Source organism: Suillus clintonianus, assembly GCF_016758775.1.
Source record: "Suillus clintonianus strain FC179 chromosome Unknown DEU56scaffold_126, whole genome shotgun sequence".
Taxonomy (NCBI): domain Eukaryota; kingdom Fungi; phylum Basidiomycota; class Agaricomycetes; order Boletales; family Suillaceae; genus Suillus; species Suillus clintonianus.
In genome coordinates, this window is record NW_024539350.1 from 35,218 (window position 1) to 45,594 (window position 10,377).

Sequence of the window (10,377 nt, forward strand, 5' to 3'; positions counted from 1 at the left end):
TCAATGCTATTTCCGGCGCTGGTTGCTGCCAACATGCAATCCATTGATGTATCCTATCCCTCTACAGGAACGTCTATTTATGACTCTCCTACAAGTGCTGAGCCTGGGTACATGTCTGAACCCAGTAGCTCTACCTTACATTCCCCTTCCGTTTCCGTTCCTGGCGTCTCTGAGCCACCTCTCACCCCGAAGAAACCTAGACCTCAGACGATGCAAGCCCAGCAGCGACTTGTTGATCTAGCTGAGCAGCCGTCACGCAAGAAGCAGTCGTCGCGTCCCTCTACGGCTCCTTCCAGCTTCGCACATGTCTTCGATGAGAACGCCCTCCCAACGAAAAGGCAGCTGATCGACGCAGCGTCTTGTGTTGTCGTGGCTGAAAATGGCATTAGGGTGCCGTTTGGCGACCTCTTTCGGGACCAGAAGACGGTCGTTATATTTATCAGGCACTTTTGGTGAGTTTTCCCAGTCGATATTGAAGGCGCTTAAAACTTATTGCGTCATGCCAGGTGTCCTATGTGCCAAGACTACATGTTTTCCATCGCCAATACTGTAGATCCACAAGTTCTCAAGCAGTCAGGAATAAACCTTGTTGTCATCAGCAATGGTTCGTACAATATGATCAAATCTTACCGACGTAAGCATGCCGCTCCTCGTTACATTCAACTTGTGCTCATTCTCCTCAGAGATTTTCCGGACGCCCTACGCCGTGTATACCGATCCTTCTTCTCGCCTCTATGCTATTCTGGGGATGACTATGAAGTCGGTTGAGCCAAAAGCAGAACAGCGTCGAAGTAGCTACGTCCGACATGGTCGCGCGGGAGGTATTGCTATGGTCATTGCAAATGCTCTCCGTGTCGGCATGCCCGTCTGGGAGAAGGCCGGCGATGCTACCCAGCTCGGTGGCGAGTTCGTCCTGGGGCCCGGGTGAGTCTACTTTCTAGACAATCCGCTGACGCGAACTTATCCATGTCATAGGATGACAGCATCGTATGCACACCGTATGCGAACTCGCAGCTCGCACGCGCCTATCGTTCGGGTGCTTACAGCTGCAGGTGTGACCGTTTATCTCCGTAGCGAGAAGCCGAAACCTGTTGTCTCATCTGATCCCGCTGGCCGGTCCTCTATCGTCCTTGAGGTGGACGAGGAACAATGGATGGAGGAGCGACGCCGAAGTCTTGCCAGAATCCGCGAGCGGAAACAGGCTCGAAGATTAGGTGTTAGCGTCCCAAGCAGCGACTCCGGTTCTGAAAAGGATACGGGACGTCATATCAGACATTCTGTGAGTCTCATGACTCGAACTGACAGCATCGCGGAGGAGGATGAGGAGTATGTTATTCCGATCCTGAGGCCAAAGGCTGGCGCCACCACAAGCAGCCCTCTGCGAGGCGCTGATGGTGACGAGTCAAGCGATTCTGCTGAAGACGACACCGATAATTCATCTGTAGATACGCGATCAATGACAGGCTCGGACGCTGGATCTGAGAAAGGCCATGTTGGGCTCAGCAAGAAACCTGGCGCTGTCGAATTTATTCATGACCTTTCTCCACCTATACCGCTCCTTATCTGATACAAACCCACATTTTTTGGATATCTTCTAATCTTGCCGGAACATAACACGTACATCCATTTACTAGTAGGTCCAGGAGTTGAACGTTGAACGACGAGATGGTGATCTGTCGATTTTCAAAAGGAATGGTTAAACTTCTCGAGAATTACTCAGGCCCAAGATCTTATTTACATGTGCCGTGCGAAGACTGTTATCAAGCGTTAGTGGTGTACCGGTAACATTGGGTCTTCCCATGGCCTAGCACCGGGTTCGACTCCCGGCTGACGCATATAATTTTGTCTTTGGTTGTCTTGGGTTAGATGATAACCTTTGACTGTTTTGCTCCTCAAACATTAAAACTGCATGTTCAGCACAGGCAGAACACACAGTCTTAGTGTCTGATGTGAGTCAAATTCTCTCTTGACTCTCGGGATCTTACCTATTTTCAATGAGCTTACTGGATCTTTTTGCGCTCAACAAACTTTGCCAGCCTGCCCGAACAGCGGCCCATGTGCGGGGGCCTCCGAGCCATTGCTCTTCGGTTCAACGTTCAACGTTGAACGTTGAACACTGTTCGCTGATCATCGATATCGATCACCATCACCAAGTCTTTGGTCAATGACTCGGAAGGTTCCAATCCTTGTTCAATCTTGCTCAAGGCGAGGATGTCCCCAGGGCATCATTGGTACACGATCAATCAACAGCGCAATCAGTGTTGGCCACTTTGCCATCACTGTCTCCTGGCGCCTGGCATACGTCGCACGCTTGCCACTGGCACTGGTCTGGACGCCGAGTGTCAATTGGGGGTGTTTTCAGACAACGAGTAGCGACAATACATCAAATTGTCACGATGGCCTCAGTACCAAGTGTATTCAGCCAAGACTTCATATCGCAGTAGGGGGCAGCTTCATGTTCACTTCCCATCGAAAATGGAATATGCATGGAATATCAATACATAGGCAAGTCTTCTGGGTTCTCCTTGGTTATCAGAGCCGATTATCGCGTTTTTGCCCTTGTCAGCTCCGACCACTGGATCGTTCTCGTGGAAATCGAAATACACATAACCGTTGTGTCGCTCCCGCTCTCTAAAGACGCCGTAACTCCACTGAATTGTCGCGTCTTATCAAGGTTGTTGGTTCATCCCACTGAGATCAGGTTCTCTTCCGGAGTCTACGCATCATGCGTCGATAGCTCCTTGGCCGATGCCCACGACGATGCCGTACTAATTGAATGGTTCTGCAATGTTATCGCTCCCGCCTGAACGTTATTTTCCGTTGATGTAGTTGCCGGTGGTTTGGCACGAGCTGAGCGCTGAGAGGTTGCTTTGTGGATGGATACGATTTCAGCATCATGGTCTTGGTTCGAGTATTTATCAGGCCCCGCCAAGGTTTCGAGGTCCGGCACATCGCTAATGTCACTGCCATTGGTGCTACGCGACCTGCAGTATGTGCTAGTGACTGGCGCAGAGGTCCTGAATTCTTGACCATATCTGGGACCTTGCGTCCTGCGTTAAAACGAAGATACGGGATGGGAGGACAAAATCAAGGATGCGCACCCGCGCCCGTGACTATACCTTTGTCGCAGGAAAAGCAGTGTTATTTTACCTCAGATTACAGCAATCACAACCCTAAGTCAAGCCAAGACTTCAGGCGATGCCGCACCCAGCCAGTATTAACGTAAGCACAGATAATTGTCGGTCTTGACTGGGATGTAATGTTCGAGATTTTGTCACACTAGGTTCCAGCGGCGGTTCACTATCCCTGGTGTGGCAATGCGACTCGTACATACTTAAACAGTCGGGGCTCCTGCATTCCTCAGTATTGCTCCTTATTCCTAGGCAACCCAAACTCTTAGGACCGCATTATGGACCTCGAGACTACTACCAATGCCACTTGCCAGATATCACCTCATGCCCATGTAGTCCGCGCTGTTCTGTCAGCATTTGTCGGATCTGCGATAGGCGGCCTGACTGGCGGCTATGGCGTTGTCATCTATTCTGCCTACTTGACCTGGTCCTTGGGGCTATACGTCATCGCTAGAGGATTTGTGTTTCTTCTGCATTGCTGCGATGAAGATTGGGATGACGATGATGATGACGATGAAGACGAAGTCGGTGAATTGGGCTGGATTGGTTGGATTGGTTGGATTTATTCAGCCATCTATTCCCCGATATCACAGATATTATGGCTCGCAGACAACTTCCACAGTGCGTCGCCAGAGCTGAAGGTGGTTCAGGCTTTCGCCATCGGCACCAGTACGTTGGCAATTACGGCCAATCCTAAAATCCGGAGTAGTGAGAACAGATGGAGAAACTTCATTGGAGTGGCTTTCAATACCATCACGGGCATCAGCCTCCTCATTCTCGGTGTCTTACCCTGGGTTCTTTACGGGTCCGCTTACGTAGAGGCTACTGGTCACAACCGTGTTGTCACCATTTTGTTGTCCCTCTTGGAGATACCGATCACTAGTATCATGGAGGCTGTGCTTCTACTCTTCATATGGTTGGGACCAGATCTACATGATCTCCCGACGAGCCTCAAGTTCATCCTAAACATTTTGGCAATAGGATGTTTTGCGGCGATCATCGCCGCCCCAGCATTCATTATTATGTGGAAAGCACCTACGTCGCCGGGGTTAGGGCTAAAAGATTATCTTCAATGCGAGGGGCTGGCGCTGTGGCGGAAGATTGTCGCAATCATTCCGTGAAGTGGTGTGCAAATGCAAGGACAGGCGTTGTAAAAATCCTATTTATCATCCTACGTCAGCCATCTCAGCATGCGATGTACGCACGAAGACAGTTGCTTATTTTATATTTAAATTTATAAAGGTGGCCATACTTATGACATTTTGTATCACCTTGAGTACCTTGGTTCGACTGCTACGTTAAATATTTAAGATCGCGATCAGACGGTGTCCACAGATGCACTTGGTTGTAGATTATTTAATGCGTGGGGAGCAAATTCTCTTCAGACTCTTCCCCATTTTCAATGTCCTGCAGAAACGACGATTAAGCCCGCTAAGTCCTGGGTTCTCTCATTGTCAGAGCCGACTATTGCCCTTGTGCCCTTTTCAGCACCGACCACTGGATCGTTCTCACGTGGTTCAAGGGTGACTTCCACTCTTCCAAAACCGTTTCTATACCAGAGGAGCTGTACGGTGCGCATAAGTCCGTCACCAAAGGTCATCCTTGCTCGTGGGACCGACTTGATGGCACGGCCATGATCATTACAATACCACCGAAGCCCTCATCACAAATAATCGAGCGCGACTGGTCGCCAAGAAAAGGACTCCTTGACGTATCTGCCATGCTGAAGGAGGGGCATGAGCTTGAATACTTATCATGTGCTTCCTTCGTGCGCCAAATCTTTATCTGCGCTACAATGGGTGACCTCCAGCCTTTCATATTTACTTCTCGCCAGACCCACAACGTACAGTTTCACACCTGAAGCCGGTAACACGAATTGAATCTCATTCGGCTTGAACGAGATAGACAGCGATCGTTCCCGGGTAACGCGATCTGCTGATGTGCGCTGGGGATATACGATCTCGTATTCCAAGTCTAGGACATAGCTAGTCGAAAAGAAGGGTTTGGCGTTGCAGAAGGTTGAAAATGAAAGAAAGGGGTTACAACAACCACCCGGACCGGACAGGAATAAGAATTGCTCAGTGATTCCGAGTCAGAATCTGTTCAAACTGTTCAATGCTACAGTCCCACACATGCGCTTTTGTGGGTTCGGATTCACGTACAGTTTTATACCCTCCGAAACATCTTCGCGTCATAGCACTAAACCTGGTCAAAAAAAAACTGATCACGCGTCTCAGAGAGCTGGAGACGAAAAAGCACACAAAGTCAACTCAATCTCCGACATCCAAAAAACCGTTTCAGTTCTCATCCCACCCGAAGTGCAAGATCGCCATCAAGTTCTGTTATTCGGGTTGGGTGCCGAATGCTAATAGCTCCCATATAAATGTCTGACCAGGAAGGGAATGTCGCGACTCACCGGAATGCTCGCCCATCTTCCCGTAGAACAGCAGCAGACACGAGGTTGCACGAGGATGCGTAGCAGCGAACAGCCCAGATCTTATCTAGTTGTCGAGAGCTAGTTAATCATGGACCGAAACTTCGTGGGATATAACCCGGCGGGCACTCACAAACGAGGCTTGGGCGCTTTAGCTGCGCAGCCTATGCTGTATATAAGCTGTGCACACCAGGATAAGGCATGTAAAACGTATCAGGAAGCGGTGAACTCAACTCTGACTTGACTAAAACGCCCATTGTTCCCTACTATCCACCGGTCGCTGTTATCCTCGGTAAGTGATGAATTTGGAATTTGATGGGTGAAAGCTGAGACGGTGCTACATTCGGTAGTCGACATTCTGAAGTATGTCTTCACCCACCGCGAAGATGAAAGAAACAATAATGCCTCGCCAGAAATTTGAAGGGCACACCGATTTAGTTTGGGGCGTCATACACCTGCTTGACGGACAGCGGATCATTACTTGTTCGGATGATGGCTCGCTGCGGGCATGGAACTTGGAGAGCGGGAAACAGATAGGAGAAGACTGGCAGGACGGCGTTGGTGTGACCAGTATAGCGTTATCTCCAGATGGGAAGAAAGTGGTTAGCGGGAGTAGGGACCGTGACGTGAGGTTGTGGGACATCGACACAGGCGAGGTGATCGCGAAATGGACGGGGCACACACAGGTAGTGAGATGCGTTTGTTGGAGTCGAGATGGTCAGCGAGCAGTGAGTGGATCTTATGATGGGACAGCGAGGCAGTGGAATGTGGAGAACGGAGAGACAATCCTGGCACCCGGGCTAATCAAGACAGGGCATGTACTCCTGTACGCAGCCATCTATTCGCCAGACACGACCATGATTGCGACTGGTGGATATGATGGGCCCAGGACTGAAGATCATACCGAGTGCTCAATTAAAATCTGGGATGCCACTGAGATTGGCGAGCTTGTCGCAACTCTCAAAGGACATACAGATTCGGTGCGGTGTCTGGCTTGGACCACGAACGGAAAAACGCTCATCTCCGGGTCTTTCGATTGCTCGATTCGGATATGGGATACAAAAACATGGAACCAGACCGCAGTACTGGATGCGCACACTTCTACTGTCCATGCCATTGCAATATCTCCGAATGGCTGCATCCTCGCAAGTGCATCCCACGACAAGACAGCGCGATTGTGGAACCTCGACAACGGCCAGCCCATCAGTTCTCCACTCCAGCATGCAGATATAGTTGCCTGCGTATCGTTTTCCGCGGATGGAAAACTACTAGCCACTGGCTCCGGGGACAACAGCGCATACTCATGGGATGTTGCCACTATTGTTAGTGATGCTGGCCTAGACGAACTTCTATTGGATCAAAAGTCTGCCCATCGGGTATCTCAAGTTTTTTTCGATGACCCACAAGAACGTTCTCACGTATGTCATTACTTTCACTTTGATGTTTTTTCCTGACCTGGTATGTTTAGTTCTTTACACGAAGCCGCTTCCGCTTCTCCTCAGCACCGCAAGGAAGCACACTTCTTAGCCGCATATTCCACCACAGCCCCTCCGATCCCCATGAAACATCATCGTTCTCTCCTCTCGACTGGGCTCAAAACCTTTTACAACGGCGCAGACAAAGCGGTGAAGGCATAGAGTTGCACGGGCGCAGCCCAGCAGTTGTTAAGGTTAAGAGAAAACGTGTATGTTTCCTCTCCTTCCCAGATGTTCCACTCGACCTGACATTGGGCAGAGGAATGCGTCAGCGAGAGTGAAACGGAAAACGAAATCACACACCGCTATGGGAAGCTCACAGCCTCTCAAGCCCAATGTTCATGCAGCAATTCAGTGGTGCGACTAAGACCCAGCCATCTTCGCAACTACAGGCACCTGTCTCCAATTTGCCTACCACACCTGCTGTCAGTAATACTGCGGCAGCTTCAACGTCAACAACCTTGCGCCCTCATGCAACGGTAAGACACACTGGACTCTGGGCTCGCTTCTGGTTTTTCATTGGTTATCTGTCTCCTGAATACACGGATGGTCGTCATTAATCTACGATTTTCTCGTCCCCTATGATGATTTCTCGCGTGCCTTTACCAAATTATACGCCTTTCTGCTATGTTCAGAACTGTCTTTTTTCATACCACACGCTTCCTCATCCCCGTCTGCGATATATAAGACGCTGAAGCTATGTGTTTCATGTTTCTGGGCTCGTCGATCCGATTTACCATGCACTGAGTATCGGCTGTATCAATATAACCACTCGGATGTTCACCTCTTATCCAGACCGTAAATAGGAAACCGAAGTGCAAGATTCTACAGAGTGGTCTAGCAGGCTTGAAATCATTGACGTCTAGATCAGAGTGTAGTATCAGTTACTTACTGGTTGTTGGATATCTTGTTGCATCACTAGCCCCCCACGCATGCATCGAGAGAAATTTCAAAGCAGGCTGAGACAATCATTTGCAACGTCATTCAAAGAATGAATAGTCAATGAAATATAGATTGAGATGTTCAAATGACATGAAGCTCGAGATAAATATCTACTCGAAATCAAGTACTTCAAAGCCCGGTAGAACTTCACGATCCTCAACAGTGCCCCCTGGACCTACGTGCACAAATGTAAGCGTGCGCCTGACTTGGAAGAATAGCATCGTGATCCTGTTTGCTTCCATAGTCATGTCAGTTGCAACGAACTTCTCCTCGGTGATCGTCTCGATATACGGAAGACCAGATCCAAGAGGCTGGGAGAACAGATTCGAGGTTGATGACTCGCCTTCGATAAGTCGTTGATTGAGTCTCGATCCGTTCCCAGCCTTGAAATCTGCGACTCGATGGGGGTTGAAATCTCGAATGCATAGTGGCCGCGGCTGCTGCTCCGACTTCCTGTCGCCGACAAAAGATACGGACCGGAAGCCAAACACTGAGTGTTTGCAAGGGTCGTACGAACGCTCCTCGAAGGACCTGGTGTGAGTTGGACCCCAGCTGGACCAAGGCAGACTAGGAGAGCGATTACTTGCTTTTCCATGGTGACTCGTATAGGTCGATTCGAGTTCCAAGAGGGCGTCACGCTCGATGAAGAATGTGAAGCAAGGCTTGGTGGCGAGGTGCCCCCCTGAGATGTCCATGCTGAAAGCGATGATTTGATTGTGTGCGTGGGCGGGGAAAGGAATGGGGGCGAAGCTGACGCATGTGTATTCAAATGAACGCCGCAAGGGAGGAAGGGAGAATTTCGCGGTGAGTTGGATAGCATTGGATGCATGGACGAGGGAATATAAAGATAGTTCCCTGGCGTTGGCGACGAGAAGCTTGTCGTCCGTTAGGAAGCTAAAGCCCATCGTTTCGCAAGCTGGATTGAAAGCTTCGATGCACTACGAGTGTATTCAGAAGACACCATAACGCAGTCAAAAGATCCACTAACCTGAAAAGCATCCCTCGTCTTCCAGTTCCAGATTTGGAGAAAGTCGGCTACTCCACCATTTGCTTTGGCGACACCCCTGAACAACACAGCATAATAGTCCCCGAAAATCGAGGATTTTGGAGTATAGGGGTTGAACAAGTTCATATCAATCTCATTGTCAAGTGCTTTGACCACAGGTGACGCAGCGTCCGGATGAACGCCATCCTCTGAGAGCGACCTGAAACTGACGTCAAACGCGTGATTCGCACTTGATATTCGTTAATATAGCTTGACTGAGATGCAACTTAAAGAACCACTGACCCTGGGGGTGCTTGGGCAAGAAGAACCACGAGGTCTTGCGCCGGCGAGAAATTAAAATGGCTGACTGCGCTGTCGACTGAACAGTGCCACTGACGCAAGGTTGGGACAATGGAGTGGTCAACTGCCGGTTGAGGCTGGAAAAACTTTATTTGCTGGAGTTGTTCGACTGGGAATCCAAGAACGCCGGACGACCATCGATGCATATTCGGAGGATACGGAATCGGTTCAGGGACGTTTGATGAGTATTGCGCATTCTGCCACGCAGATTCGCTTTGTCGAAGCGACTGGCGAAGTGCTGGGACGCCGGTATCGACAGATCCAGGCAAAGTGACCGGAATCGCGTTAAAATACTCCAGATCAATCAAATACAGCAGTTCCGACGAAGAGTCGATCGCTTGTCGAACGTCGTTGCATATCTGGAAGGGCTGAGTTAATAACTCATACACATAAAATTCTGTGCTTACTTGACGAGCCCGTACGAGTTCGCACACATCTAGATGACCAAGAATCTTTAACAAGATTTCGACAGGGAAGTCTAATAGAATCATGGTGTCTTGGTTGAATTGGCTCATGGTTACAAGATCAAGGATGTGAAGTTAAGAGATTGAGTTGATGGTGACAACAACTGAAAAGGATTTCTGGTGTAGGTGGGGACAACATTAGAGCAAGTCTCCTTTTTATACGCTGCGATTCGGAAGTAAACGCGGATGAGTCCGTCTAAGTCGATCGTTGATCCGCACCTTGTTTAGGAGATTCGGTATGTGCGGCTAACGCCACAGGGGCCAACTTTAATTACGTCAGCATAACATCCGAGGGCGGCTCCGATCATGCATCCGAACTATTCAGTTGCGTAAAGCCCAGGCATTCAATATATTCAAAGCCGGGATTGGGAGAGGAGCTGAACACAATATTTGTTCATGGAGACCAATCGCGCTCGATTGTTTGTTGTGAGGGGTTTCAAAGAATTGAAATGATCATGGCCGTGGATGCTTCTGCGTCCCACAACTTACAAGTAGAGATGCCCATTAACGACCATTTGTTCCGGAGTGCGGTTCGCTTGGTATGGGGGCCGGTTTGAAAGAGTGGATGTCAACCTTGAACCATGCG

At 49.5% G+C, this 10,377-nt stretch overlaps 3 protein-coding genes and 1 non-coding gene across 4 annotated transcripts; 3 read left to right on the plus strand and 1 right to left on the minus strand.

Moving 5' to 3' along the window:
* Window positions 1-210: 210 nt before the first annotated feature.
* DEU56DRAFT_746650 (uncharacterized protein) lies at window positions 211-1,567 on the plus strand (the record flags this gene model as incomplete). Its single annotated transcript, XM_041349217.1, has 4 exons — window positions 211-452; window positions 507-634; window positions 684-924; window positions 976-1,567. The coding sequence occupies 4 exons, from the start codon at window positions 211-213 to the stop codon at window positions 1,565-1,567; spliced, it is 1,203 nt and encodes a 400-aa protein (XP_041202848.1).
* Window positions 1,568-1,764: 197 nt separating this feature from the next.
* On the plus strand, window positions 1,765-1,835 carry DEU56DRAFT_t108. The gene has a single exon. It is a non-coding gene; the product is annotated as a tRNA-Gly (tRNA).
* A 1,243-nt stretch (window positions 1,836-3,078) lies between these two features.
* DEU56DRAFT_95798 (uncharacterized protein) lies at window positions 3,079-4,370 on the plus strand. The gene is made up of 2 exons (XM_041359273.1): window positions 3,079-3,222; window positions 3,284-4,370. Exon 2 carries the CDS (start codon window positions 3,410-3,412, stop codon window positions 4,250-4,252), a length of 843 nt encoding a protein of 280 aa, XP_041202849.1. The 5' UTR covers window positions 3,079-3,222; window positions 3,284-3,409; the 3' UTR covers window positions 4,253-4,370.
* Window positions 4,371-8,032: 3,662 nt separating this feature from the next.
* Window positions 8,033-9,966, minus strand: DEU56DRAFT_834230 (uncharacterized protein). Its single transcript, XM_041354697.1, has 4 exons — window positions 9,735-9,966; window positions 9,271-9,686; window positions 8,971-9,217; window positions 8,033-8,920 (listed from the first exon to the last, which is right to left on the minus strand). The coding sequence occupies exons 1-4, from the start codon at window positions 9,840-9,842 to the stop codon at window positions 8,093-8,095; spliced, it is 1,599 nt and encodes a 532-aa protein (XP_041202850.1). The 5' UTR covers window positions 9,843-9,966; the 3' UTR covers window positions 8,033-8,092.
* Window positions 9,967-10,377: the final 411 nt, after the last annotated feature.